Source organism: Panthera uncia, chromosome C2 (genome assembly GCF_023721935.1).
Source record: "Panthera uncia isolate 11264 chromosome C2, Puncia_PCG_1.0, whole genome shotgun sequence".
Classification (NCBI taxonomy): Eukaryota; Metazoa; Chordata; class Mammalia; order Carnivora; family Felidae; genus Panthera; species Panthera uncia.
The window spans coordinates 13,231,777-13,245,802 of NC_064810.1; the positions used below are offsets into that span (position 1 = coordinate 13,231,777).

A 14,026-nucleotide genomic window follows, 5' to 3' on the forward strand; every position below is an offset into this window, starting at 1 on the left:
GAAGAGGAAGCTGAGGTAGGAAGTTGCAACACTGTTTGTGTGAGGTTTCCAGAAAGCCTCTCGAATGCTCCTGTGTGATTTATTTTGAATACTGGTCTCCTCTGGAGCTACTCACATCTGGAGCCAGGTTATTCTTTGTGGTGGGGGGGGGCTGTCCTGTGCATTTATGTAACCACTGTAAGTTAACGGTAGCCCCTTCCCCGAGTTGTGCCAACCAAAATCTCTTCACGTATTGTCAGCTGTCCCCTGAGCAACAAAATCTCCTCCCTTGGAGAGCCACTGGCCCGCTTTACTAGAAGGAAAACCCACATTACCCAGTTAGGGAAATATTCACAGTGAGCATCAATATAGAAAAGCAAATCTCGGTGTACAATAATTTTCAAAGCTTTTATTAAACACTTATTGAGGGAATTCTAACACAAATACCCTTCTCTGGCATCTCCCCCTGGGCCTCCCCCACCCACTGCCTTTTGGGTCAAGGGAAGAGCAAAGAACAAATAAATGCTTATTCTGAGGCCTTTCTCCCAAGTGTGAGTAGGATTGTTCTGGCATAAGATATTTATCATTGAAATTAATTCTTGGCACAAAGGTATTTCTTTCAGTAATTCTGCAATCCCCACATTTTACGTAAGTCGAAAGAATCACTACAGGAGCATCAATGGTGTCTTTCCAAGGCCTCAAAACATCTGTTTGCGTCTTTCATTTTAAATCCCGCCATCAAGGCTCGCATCCATTTAATTGTTATGGTGAATGCAGCTCTGCTTTATCTTCTCTAAAATTCCTCTCGACGGGTTGGGGCAAAGCCGGCGCCCTCATTTAGCTCAGTGTTACAATAGAAGTGCCAGAGTTCAGCAAACTGAAGTTGGTTCTTGTTTGAAAAGTGGTCATTATGGAAGCCGAGCTGGGCGTCTGCAGCTCACTCCGGCCTATGCGCGTCAAGGACAGTTGGGGCCATCGTTGTTTGGAGAGTCGAGCGCCCCCCTCCCCCCTTGATATACCTCAGGCACATCTGTCTGATGCTAAGTGGAGGATTAGAGTCTGTCCGAGTACACATACCCCTCCTGGAGGAAGTAGATTAAGCAGAGTTTGTTGTAACAGGAAAGGCTTCTGTGACAGTTGGGAGAGCCCAAGGCACCTTGGTCAGAGGACTGGTTGAGCACCCACCACGGACAGTTGTTTGATTTGCGGGCAGAGCCTGCTTCCCTCAGTGCCTGTGGAACGTACAAGTCTATTTCGGACCGTTGTTCCGTGCAGATTGTCTGGAGCTTGATTCTGAAAACACAAGACAATCAGGCAGCAGGGAGACACAACAGAGAAATAGGCACCGCACAGATTTTTTTCCTGCAAACAAATATGGCCCCATCCTTCGGAGGCTCTGAAGTCTCCCAGATACCAGTAGCACACGGTCTTCTGTTTGTTTGTTGATAAAATTTGGAGCCACGTGCGTTTTGTAAACTGTCTGGGCCCCATGGTTTTGTCACACAGCACCTGGCTTGCTTCCTGAGGCCCTGCTGGCGAGAGCCAAACATCTAGTCTTGATTTCCGGCCGGATTGGGTTGACGACACCCTCGAAATCCTGTGTGTGGGGAAAAATGGTTCAGAATTTCAGAGCCTCCGTGTGTGTATTTTAAAAGAACAGTAATGAACCTTGTATTATTTGGCTTTTACAACAGATTAACAGAGTCGGTAACGCTTAGATCTACGGTTTTGGGGGATGTAAACATTTCTCTCCGTAGAGAAACGGACACTGAGATTTTGTGAAATTTGGCTGGGAACAAGTTATTTGTCAATGAAGTCAAAGTTGGAGCACTTTAACCTATTATTTTTTTTTTCCTCTGTAATTACTTTTGCTTTTTAGATTTGTTGTGGAAAGAGTGTTTATGCTGATCATATACATATATTATGAGTGTTTCTATGGAATTCTTATATGACAGTAAAGTGACTAAAAAGCAAAATAAAATCCTGGCCTAGTGGTTAAATTTCAGCTAAATGTTTTTATTGACAGTATCTAACCTTTTCTTGCCCCCTTGTCCTCCAACCATTTTTTTTTTCCTCACAGAACTTTAAACTCAGGCATTAATCAAGGCATTATGAAAATCACTGTTATAATCGGTCCCTCTTTGGAAATGTTCGATTTGGAGAATCTGCTTATGTAGTACACATTGTTAGTACATCTCATAAGCGAAAGATTTTTATCTTCTTTCTTTAAGTCCCAAAGGGACTTAAATGGAGCCAGAGTGAATGTGTCTCAACCAAGTAAATTAAAGATAAATCTAAACGCAGGCTTACGTTGATGTGTGCATCCTGCTAGTTGTGAGTGGGCTATGCTCGTCACAAAGGTTTTCTTGGTCACCAGAGCATTGTTATGAGGGGAAAATCATTGTAAGGATTTTCTTTTGGAGGGGGAAGGGGCAGAGGGAGAGGAAGAGAGAATCCAAAGCAGATTCCATGCTTAGAGCGGACCCCAACGCAGGGCTCGAACTCCCGAACTGTGAGATCATGACCGGAGCCGAAACCAAGAGTCCGATGCTCAACCGACTGAGCCGCCCAGGTGCCCCGATATGAAAATCATTTTAAAAAGTGAAGAAATGACCGCACCTATTTGCAACAATGAATGTTATTTATGGTGCTTCTAGGTCCCGTCCCCCCCAGCCTCAGCCCTACTCTGTGCTTCCTCATTCTCTGGGGCTGCCCAGCCCCCTGTCAACCCACTGTCTCTTCAGATTTGGCCCCGCTTCTTCTCTGTGCTGCCACATGGCTACTGGGCACCTCCTCTGTGCCAGACGTTGTGCTAAACGTGGGGATGGAATGGAGGTGAGGTGGCGGCTCCCTTGCTGTGACCACTTCTTCAGCCACCTCTCAGCCTTATCTTCGGCTCTCCCATCTCTCTGATGGTCAGCAGAGCCAGTGTGTGGGGGGGTGCACTAGGAAGTAAATGGGGGCAGCTCCTTCCGGGACAAAGAAGAAAATTCCTTCGGTGTCTGTTGTTGGAGGAAAGTCTCTTGTAGTGAAGGCGGTGGAGACCTGAGATAGGATGTTGCAAAACTGTACTGAGGCTGCCAAAAAACCTCAGCGGTGTTTTTGCATAAGCCTTTTAAGCTGGGGGATGTTCGGAGAAGGCCTTGAAGCATAGGAGCCAGAACATGACCTCATCTCTTTGAAGTCCCTGTTCCTGCCTCTCTGGCTTTCTTTGATTACTAAATCCCCCTGACCCATTTCCTGGTTATCTTCTGCTGGGTACCAAACCATCCCAGGACAGTCATTTTCCTTGCTCGTTCTTCTGTGTTTGGCAGTTTTGGGCGGGGCTCAGCTGGGTCCTTGCTGCCCTTGCCCGGAGTGGCACATTTGGCTGTGTCGTCTGGTGGCTTGACTGGGGCTGGCTTACAAGATGGCCTCACTTGTACGTTTGGTGCTTGGTTGGCTGGACCTCAGGAGGCTAGCCGGTGGTTTGTCTGGTGAGCTCACAGATCCTGGGGGCAAACCAGAATCTGTGAGAACTCGTGAGGCCCTGGCTTGGAATTTTTATCTCACCATCTATGTCACGTTCTGTCGATTGAAGCAGCTCACAAGGCCAGTTCCAGTTCATGGGGTGGAGAAAAAGTGACACAGAAGTCTGTGCTCAAAGGGATGGACAGAATCATCAGTTTGCAAACAGCTCTACCAGCTGCATTGCTCTTTCTCTCTTATTAATTTTTGTCTTCAGCTAAGGGCAGAAGCATCGCATAGTGAAGTGGGAAAGAACACTTGCTTTAGAATCGGATACACCTATAGATACTGATTCATAGGAGTCCCTTTATTAGATATTAATGTTTTTGCCAGTTATATGTTGAAAATAACTTTTCTCAGTTTATACTGTGTCTTGTTGCATTTTGACGAAGGGTTTTAATTTAATTCGATTTATTTATTTTTTAAAGTTTATTTATTTATTTTGGGTGAGAGACAGAGGGGCAGAGAGAGAGAGGGAGAGAGAGAGAATCCCCAGCAGGCTCCGCACTGTCAGCTCAGAGCCCGATGGGGGACTCAAACTCACGAACTGTGAAATCGTGTCCTAAACCGAAATCAAGAGTTGGATGCTTAACTGACTGAGCCACCCACGTGCCCCAGAAGGGTTTTTAATTTTAATAAAATCTGATGTTTCTGTCTCCTATGATTTGTGCTTTTTATATCTTATTTAAGAAACCCTTCTCTTTCCTAAGGTAACCAACCTTGTCTTCTGTATTTTCTTATAAAAGATTTCATACTTGGGGCTCCTGACATTCTTCTGGTGTATGCCCCCCCGGTATTGATTTTTGTGAATGGTGTGTGTTAGGGTACAACTTTCTATTTCTCCATGTGAGTAGTCTTCTGTCATAACGTTTAGCAGATGTACCATTCTGTTCCCTGGGGTCTGAAGCGGCACATGTACTGTGCATATCACGCCCCCCTATGCGGAAGGGCCGTTTCTGGGCTCTATGCTCTGTTAGCCTGTGCTTTATAATACATTTTGGGATCTGGTAGGGAAACTACTGTAACGTTGTGTAATCTTGTTCTTTTTCTCTAAAACTGTCTCTGGTGTTACTGGCTTTTTGCTCTTTTGTCACCAATTCAGTTCCCCCAAAATGCTGCTAAGTGTAGTCTGAGGCTGAATACAGACTCTTCGGAATTTGTTGAGGTTTATGTTGTGGTCTGATGTGTGGCCTGCTTGTATAAATTGCCGACCCTTGGGGAAGATGCACACTCACAAATTCTTAGAAAAAGGGTTTGAAATCTATTCATGGATCAAGCTTAATAACGATTGATACATCTTCACGTGGTGGCTAAATCTGTTTTGTCTGACATTTGTCGCGCTTTCTTTACATTGGCCAACTATATCTTCCCGTCCCTTTAGTTTTTTTTTTTTTTTAACGTTTATTTATTTTTGAGAGAGAGAGAGAGAGAGAGAGAGAGAGAGACCGAGCGTGAGTGAGTGGGGGAGGGGCAGAGCGAGAGAGGGAGACACAGAATCCAAAGCAGGCTCCAGGCTCTGAGCCTACCGTGGGGCTGGAACTCATGAATTGCCAGATCATGACCTGAGCCGAAGTCGGATGCTTAACAGACTGAGCAACCCAGGTGCTCCTAAAAATAAAATCGTCAGAGGGTGCCTGGGTAGCTCTGTCCATTAAGCGTCCAACTGTATTTTGGCTCAGGTCATGATCTCATGGGTTGTGAGTTCCAGCTCTGCACTGACAGTGCAGAACCTGCTTGGGATTCTCTCTCCCTCTCTCCCTGTCAATCCCCCGCTCACTCTCTCACTCAAAATAAATAAGTAAACATTAGAAAATCAAACTTTTTAAAGACATAATGCTATTGCACACTTAATAGACTACAATGTAGTGTAAATATAACTCTTATATGCACTGGGAAACCAAAAAATTCATCTGACTTGCTTTATTGTGATATCCACTGCATTGCAGTGGTCTAGACCCAAACTCACAATATTTCCAAGGTACAGCTGTATATCCCTTAGAGAGGTGGGGTTCGTTTGTTTGCTTGTTTGTTTGTTTTGTTTGTTTTGTTTGTTTTAGTGAGGTTCTGTTTGTAGCAAACTTTCTCACTCTTTGTTTCTCAGAGAACATTATATTCTCCTTATTGAATAATATTTTAGCTGGAAATACAATTCTATATTGGTCGTGTTAGCATTTGAAGATTTTTGTGCTTTCTTCAGATAGATCTTTTATTCTTTCTTGAACTTTTATTCTTACCTATTGAGCATTTTATTTCAGTGGTTAGTTCTCATTTTTAAAAACTCTGTGAATTTACCTGGTGTTTTCTGAAGTTACCTCTTGTCCCTTTTAAAAAAATATATTTTTATGCATACTTGCCATTCTGTATCTGATGATTACAGTATCATTCCTTGGGAATCTGCTTCTGTTGTTCATTGTGTCTGCTGCTTCTCACTCATGGGGACCTGGTTCTTCCTGGGTTTTCTAATAATGGACTAGGAGTTTTTATTTGATCAAGCTTTATCTCTGGGCATTATATGATACCGTCTTTAAGAGTGAATTCGTCCAGAGGGATTTTGATTGTGTCTTTGCCAGAGCCCTTGGAATACAAATCTACAATGATTTTAAGGTAGTTTGTTCATCTTAAGTGTCACGGACTGAATGTTTGTGTCCTGCCAAAATCTATACATTGAAGCCGTGAGCCCCGTGTGATTGTTCTTTGGAGTTGGGGCCTTTAGGAGGTAATCAGGCTTAGCTAAAGTTGTGAAAGTAGGACCCCATGATGGGGTCCCCCCCATATGGGGTTAGTGTCCTCGTAAGGAGAGCAAGCAAGCAGAGCTCAGTCTTCCCTTACGTGCACGAGGAAAAGGTCATGTGAGCACATCGGGAGATGGTAGCCTTCCACAAGCCGGGGGAAGGGTCTCCACCAAGAACTGAATCTGTGAGCCCCTTGACATTGGACTTCCATCCTTCAGAACTGAGAGAAATAAATGTCTGTTATTTAAGCCACCACCTCTGTGGTCTTTTGTTACAGAAGCCCAAGCTGACTAAGACATAGAGTCTTCTGGAGGCAGTACATGGTGTAAATTTGAATCTCAAACACCCGTGGGGTCAGCCTGTGGTTATCCTCTTTGGAGAACTCCGCCCCCCCCCCCCCCCCCGCTCCCTCCCTGGTCTTCTGTCCCAGAGTGTAGGCAGAATCAGACAAGCTTCCTTTCCCCTCCTCCCCTCCCTTCCCCTCCCCTTCCCTCCCTTCCCCTTCTCTCTCCTCCCCTTCCCTTCCCTTTTGCCAATGAATACCTGTTTCTTTTATCTTTTTACATCTTTTTAGACCAAGGGTGTAGCCCTTCAAAGGAACCGTGTGAATGAATGCGGGAGAGTCAGTTCCAGGTCTCCAACTTGTGCCGATCTGACACCTGTTTTCTGTCTCTGGTCTTTACAGTTGAAACCAGAGTCTCCAGGACATTGGCTCCCAAGCTGTGATGGTACCGCTGTTGGGAAATGTGTGGGTGCATTTTTATTGGCACAGAGATTGGGGAGTGCTAATTGTATTTAGTGGCCAGGAGCGAGGGAGACTAAGTGTCTGCCAAATGTGCCATTTTGTACCCCGCCCCCCAGAATTGTTCCTCTCCTAACACCCGTAGGTCTCTTTCTCTCTTTGGGAAACACTGCTCTAGGGTTTGGGGACTGATGGATTTACTCAATATCACCACAGCTTTTAGACTGGCCCCACCACACCAGCTTCTTTTATTGTCTTCATTTTGGGCCCTGGGACTCGTTGGAGCTCAGCTCTATGTTTAAAAGGATTTTGTTATGTTTTATTTATCATTCTTAAGTGTTGTGTAGAGGTGAAGTTCCCTCCTTTCTTTCCTTTCCCTTCCTCCTTCCCTCCTTCCTTCCTTTCTTTTCTTTTCTTTTCTTTTCTTTTCTCTTTTCTTTTCTTTCCTTTCCTTTCTCTCTGATTTTTCCTTCCTTCCTTCCTTCCTTCCTTCCTTCCTTCCTTCCTTCCTCTTTCTTTCTTTCTTTCTTTCTTTTTCTTTCTTTCTTTCTTTCTTTTTCTTTCTTTCTTTCTCTCTCCCTTCCCCTGTCTCCTTCCTTCCTGCCTTCCTGCCTTCCTGCCTTCCTGCCTTCCTGCCTTCCTGCCTTCCTGCCTTCCTGCCTTCCTTCCCAGGATACCTAGCGCCACTGTATCATTAACAATGAAATCCTTTCATCTGTTTTCTCACTACCTTGTGAGCATCAGCTGTCCCCCAGGCATTGCATTACACAGTGGGGTCTGTAGGGTCACAGCAGTTGGCTGTACAGGCAGGGGGGTTGCCATTCTGCAGACTGCAGTGTGAATGGTGCCCTGTGGGCTGTGCAGCCTGGCTGTTTAGGACAGTGCCGAGTGAGCCGTGGTTTCTGTGATCCAAGAGCTCAGTGCTTAGCAAAGTGTCCCTAAATGAGCTCATCCGCTCCTCTGCATTGGAGATCAACTCTTGCCCTTTTCTCTGGCCCCAGCCTCTAGGCCACTGCCCCCGGACAGAGTGTTCAATCACTTTTTCCCCACGGAGGTGACAATATGATATAGTCGATAGCCACCAAGTTGACTGAGCTGCTTTCTTTGACTGCTACTGCCATATGGTAGAGTGAGCCAGTAATTAGAAAATCCTAGAGCCAGAGCAAAAGGGAGGACACAGACAGAAACTTTCATTCAGAGTGTATTCACTTTGTTGGTGCTTCATTCCAGAGGAGGAGGGGAGACCTCAGGATACCATCTTGGAGCAGTGCTCGCTGGGAGGTGGGCTTCCTCCCTGTTTCCCAGCTGACTTCGAGTCCAAACAAAGTGATGCCAGGCAGGTTATGACTGTACTGGTGTCACTGGATAAGGCAACCTCTTTGCAAACCCAGGCTTTCTCATCCGAAGAGTCAGAAAGTGGTTCCCTCAACTCTCTCATCTTCTATCCTGTCCATTTATAGTGATGGTGCTGTCGTCCCGGATCCAGTGCCAGACTGGTTTGATTATACCACTGTCTCATCAGATTACCTAGAGGTTTTTAAATGTCTTAGAGCCTTGGAACTCCAGGTGTGGTCCGTGGACCTACAGTACTGATTGGTGTCATCGTGGGGCTTGTGAGAAATGCAGAATTTTCGGTTCGACCCCAGATCTTTTGAATCTGAATCTGCAGAGTGTGATCCCCTGTGGGTTCAGATGCTCTTTAAATTTGAGAAGCGCCCCCCAGAGGCCTGTGATTGCAGTGTTCTCTTCCTTCTCTTTTACATAGAGTATGCCGGGAAGTATGGAAGTTTGGTGTTCTGTTTATAGCTTGCCAGACTTCGCAAAAACAGGTATCATACGTATTGTGGACCGAATGTTTACGTCCCTGGGTCCACCTCCAAATACCATGGCGTGGGAGGTTAGGGCTTCAACTTGAGTTTGTTGTGGGGGGGCGGGGCGCATCATAACAATTAGGTATTGGAAAAAAAATATATATATATATATGCTATAATATAAAAATAATACTAGTAACAATAAAAACACACTTCCTGAGCCAAGATCGTGGAGCTCGTATTTGGAGGGTCTCACAATGTATGTACCTGTCGTGAGCCTGACCCCGTGCCCCGCTTTGCACAGGCATGGCTTTTAGCAGTTGGTGCACATGCCGACCCTCATTTTCCTCTGATGTCGTCTTGCAGGGCACGGCCTGTGCGGCGAGCAGGGCAGTGGTGCTGAGACCGCTCTGGAGGAGACCGAAGGGCCGGACCTGGAATCCTCAGATGAAACTGATCACAGCAGCAAGGTGAGAGATTTTCATTTTCACGTCCCACGTGTCAAACCACCGAAGAATCACAACCGACACGTCACCTTTGCAGCCGTATGCGGTCAGGAGGCCTCTCCCCGGGACCAAGTGCTTTTACTCTGAGAGGTCACTAAATAAGACACAAAATCCAAATTACCACCTTGGTAACAAACCTGTGCGTGAGCTTACAGGGCAGAAGTCCCTTTGCATGGGTTCAAGTCTCATTTCATCCGATTTCCTTCTTACGTCTCCGTCTGTGCTTGAAAAGGCAGCATCGAGTTTGTGTGCCGCTGGGTCAGTTACACCTTCTTGCTCTTCTGGTTTCTGCACTGAACTCTTCTTGGATTGTCTGTGTGTGGCTCCTGTTAAAGGGAAAGAAACCATCTTTTAATTTATTCGAATAGCATGTTCCTTGGTTGGCTGAGGCCTTATTCTGCCTCTCTTTGGTGGAAGGCGGAGTATTTGTTTCCCATAATTCATCATGCTTCCACCCTTCCACCGTCACTTCCCAGAGGGTTCTGTGGATCAGTAAGTAACGTCTTCTTAGCACAGTCTCCAGAGTACGACAGTTTGAAAACCTGGTGTTACCTCTGTCCAAAGGCCCTTCCGCAGCAAAAGTCATTGTATGTGATTCTGTTTCTGTATTTATTCACCTTAAAAAAAAAAAAACAAAAACAAATAATACGCACGTGTTTATTTTGATCCCTCCACCTAGCTTTTGTTCTTCTGTTTGATATTTACCACTTGCCCTGATCAAATCCTGTAACAGGGTGATTCTTGCCTTCGCCCAGTGATTGGATGACTGGGGAGGTCAAATAATATAACAGTAGGAGAGCACGTTGGCCAGGGAAATATATGATTCAAATATGAACCCTTATTTTAAAAAATCTGCATTTCTCTATGTGTCCTTTTTTTTTTTTTTTTTTTGTCTCTCTTGGTGTTTCTGTCTCTGTAAGACTCTCTTGAGTGCCTGTGTCACTTTTACCCATGTGTGTGTCTTTGGTCCTCATGGGATTACCTTCCTTGGTGTCCTTTCTAAGTTGGGCGCAATATAAAATTTAATATTTGAATATAAAATTTAATATTTAATATGGAAATTTAATATTTGGAAATTTAATATTTGAACTTTCAAATTTAATATTTGAAACTAACTTTAATATTTGTAAAGGGCTTTATGTTGGTTATTAATTAAAACGCAGATGAATGGTAGGGCACCTGGGTGGCTTCGTTGGTTGAGTGTCCCACTTCGGCTCAGGTCAAGATCTCGTGGTTCGTGAGTTCGAGCCCCACATCGGGCTCTCTGCTGTCAGCACGGAGCCCGCTTCGGATACTCTGTCCCCCTTTCTCTGCCCCTCCCCATCTTGCATTCTCTCTCTCTCTCTGTCTCAAAAATAAGCATTAAAAAAAAAAACCCCACAGATGAATGGAAATACACACATTTCATTTAAAGCCAAAAAAACCCAAACAAACAAAAACTTGCTTAAACTTACCTTTTTTATGTTTGTGGCCCTTACTTTACTTTTACATACTTGGGGGAGGAGACAGGGACAGCCCCCCTCAGGGAGAAATGGATATTTCCAAACTGGGGTCAGATATTTCGAAAGGTATTTATTAAGTTATTTTGTTATTGAATGTTAATTCTCAGTTTCTAATTTGATTTAGGAATACGGCTATTTTTCCTATATCTAAAACATTAATCTCTGAATACTTTTGAACTTGGATCATTTTTACCTCACTGTAATAGCCCCGTGTTCTCATTCCTTGTGGATTTTGAGATTGTTTTCATTTAAAATTTTGTGAGTCATGAGGTCCTAAACAGGGTCCTCTATAATATTAGGTCTGGCAGTGGAGAGGAAGGAAGGGGCCCTGGGGTTTTGTTGACTGCCTGTGAATGCCTGTCTGACTTCATGGTTCTTTCTCCAGAGAACAGGCCCTACAGCTCGCCTGGAACAGACAGGGTCAGGTGCAGGAACAGGCCAGCTCGTCCCTGGATTTCACTGTAGCGATGCTCAGTGCGCTTTCCTGAGAGAACAGCTTCAGAGTTATTGATGACAAGTTTGGGTGATGATCAGTATTTTTGAAGCTAGTGCAGTGACCCGTGCTAAAAACATAGGTTCATCTTTTCTTTTCACCAGGTCGGAGGGCACTGTGTGATTCTGTACCTGAAAATACTCCCTAGGTTTGCTTTGATTCACATTTTATCTTTAGTTGAATGATTTTGTCACTCAACCCAAGTTAGTTAACTGAATTAGCCTTTAATGAGTTACTTTCTCACTTTGGATATTTGGAAGCAAAAATCTTAAATTGTGCAAATGGTTCTTCTGGAGTCTGGGTCCTACTGTGGATTCTTGTACATATTGGACACCATTCATATTAACTTCCCTCATGCTCGCAATACCTCTGAGAGAGAAATCCTATGATTCCCTCTATCTTATAGGTAATGACATTGGAACAGAGAGGTTAACAACTCACTGAAGGTCACACAGCTCTGAGATGGCAAAACCAGGCCTTGTATTGTTATCGGCTATGGTAAAACTATCTTCTGGCCACATTGGTTAAAGTGTGGTGTTAAATACCAAGTTTCAGAAAAAGGAGTTAATTAATTAATGTGCTGTGTAAGTCAATTAGCTAGAAACTCATTAGCCACTTAAATATTTTCTTAATGCTTAAGCTTTTGGGGTGTCTTTTCTTATGATTTAAAGTAAGGAATACCTGGGGGTGCCTCAGTCAGTTAAGCTTCCAACTTGGGCTCAGGTCATGATCTTGTGGTTTGTGGGTTCGAGCCCCGCATCAGGCTGTGTGTTGCCGGCTCAGAGCCTGGAGCCTGCTTCAGATTCTGTGGCTCCCTCTCTCCCTGCTAGCCCCTCCCCCTCCACGGACGCGCCTGAGCTCTTGAGCACGCACGCGCGCTCTCTCTCTCTCTCTCTCCCTCTCTCCCCCAAAAGTAAGTAAACATTAAAAAAAAAAAAAATTAAGAGCAAGAGTTTCTTGATCAAGCTTATTCTTTTGACATGTCTCCTAGATCAGTAATTCTTCTTGAGAATAAACCAAACGTTAATTTTTAAGTTGTAAGCTGCCGTAAACACGGAAGGATGGTTTAGCCTTTGCTTCGAATGCACCAGGCTAGGTGTAGAATGTAAAAACAAGTAAATAAACAAACAAGTCAAGAAATGACATGAAATGAAACAAGCAGTCATTTTTTTCTTTCTTCCTGCTGAGTGTGTGAAGACTGTTGATTTTTTTTTTGTTTAATATTTTTGTTGCTCTTCCTAAATGAATTGCTTTACGAAACATTGGGCAGAATACAAGAGAATGCAGGCTTGAGTGTTAATGTGTTTTTTGATTTTTTTTTTTTTTTTTTGTAAATAGCAGTTTTCGCTATTTGTGGCCTTTTGGGGTTAAGCAAGTAGATAATTATGAGCTTGCCGGGCATTGGTGGCCCCGGGGTGGGGGCGGGGCTCCCACACCGCAGGGGGGCAGTCTAGCCTCTTTGTGAGCCACCTCCCTCCTCTTGTGACTGTGGTGATAGCCTCAAAGGGGGCCTTCTCCACCGGCCACTGGTTTCTCTGCTTCTCCTGGAAAACTCTTGTCTCTGGAAATGAATGCTGATGAGCTCCCGGCTGTCGGCTGTCGTTATGCATCCCAGGCCCCCTGGCAGCTGTGATTTTGTTTTCCATTTAGCCAATGTATTAGAATAATTTTCAGAACATTTCCATTCTGAAAGCCTTGCCTTCTCTCTTTTTTTTTTTTTCTTTTTAATCCAAATTGGGATTGTCTTGGAAATGTCTGCTTTAGTAACAAAGCATTAGCGGAAGATGTGAAAACATAAGCTGTTCAAAGAACGCAGTTTGTTTTTATTTATTTATCTATTTGTTTTTTAGTGCCTGCTCCCGACTCAGTGAGAGAGGGGTGTCTTCAAAGTTGTGGGAGCCTGCCGGGTTGAATATCCCCGAGCACGGCATGACGCTGGCCAATCAGCTGATCTTGGCCGCAGAGCAGGCTGCTCACATCCTGGGCAGGCTTTTTCGGCTTTGTGTTCTGGTCCCTTTTGATTCTCCCTTTCTGGAACTTTTGTTGGTTAGCCAGGTGAAATCAAAGCATGAATTCTAGTCCGCGAGTTAGCCTTTGACCCCATCCCAGAGGCCGCTGACGGGAAGAGGGGTGCTGGTCTGGGGACGGGGGGCGCACTGCTGCCCTCCTTGCTGTGTTGAGATGCGACAGTAGGTTTCACCGGCGAGCCCGCATGGGCTGTCTGTGTGAGAGGATGCTCCCTTGGGAACTGGAAGGCGTTTGGCGCTCTCGGGGTATTTTAGGAAACTTCTCTTTCTGTGCGGAGCATGTCAGGTGGTAGCATTACCATGAGAATATATTCCTGATGATGTCTGCACTGTGGAAAATAAAGCGCAAGCCCAGGATCGAACACAGTTACAAGTCCGGTGACTCTGTGTATCAGACGCTTCCTCTGGTGAGCATGTTTGAATTCTGTCTTGCTAACCTTGTTTCTGTTATGACTTTCCAGCTGAATTGTCTTCCAGCCCCGTTTCCCCATATTGCGTCTTTTTGCCCTCCAGTTCCCCTTGTTGATAAAGAGACATGTAGTTTAGCATGGGGGTGGGCATCGGTAGTTGGTGTGAAGCCGAATTTGCCTCGAATCTTCACATTTATATATATATTTTTTCATTCTTAAATGGCCTGAAGATGTGATATGTATTTTGTTTAACAATTTTTAAAAATGTTTTACTTATTTTTGAGCGAGAGACAGAGCGCGAGCAGGGGAGGGGCAGA

General features: G+C 44.7%; 1 protein-coding gene across 6 annotated transcripts in view; it reads left to right on the forward strand.

Annotated features, from left to right (window-relative positions):
- TIAM1 (TIAM Rac1 associated GEF 1) overlaps positions 1-14,026 on the forward strand; it is a 202,932-nt gene that overhangs the window by 152,729 nt on the left and 36,177 nt on the right. For 5 of the 6 annotated variants that reach the window (XM_049627937.1, XM_049627939.1, XM_049627941.1 and 2 more), the window contains one exon: positions 9,138-9,241. In XM_049627937.1, the coding sequence (XP_049483894.1) occupies positions 9,138-9,241 (104 nt within the window). Of the gene's footprint in view, positions 1-9,137; positions 9,242-10,337; positions 13,707-14,026 lie in introns of those variants that run through there. The other variant, XM_049627943.1, reaches the window with a different exon arrangement.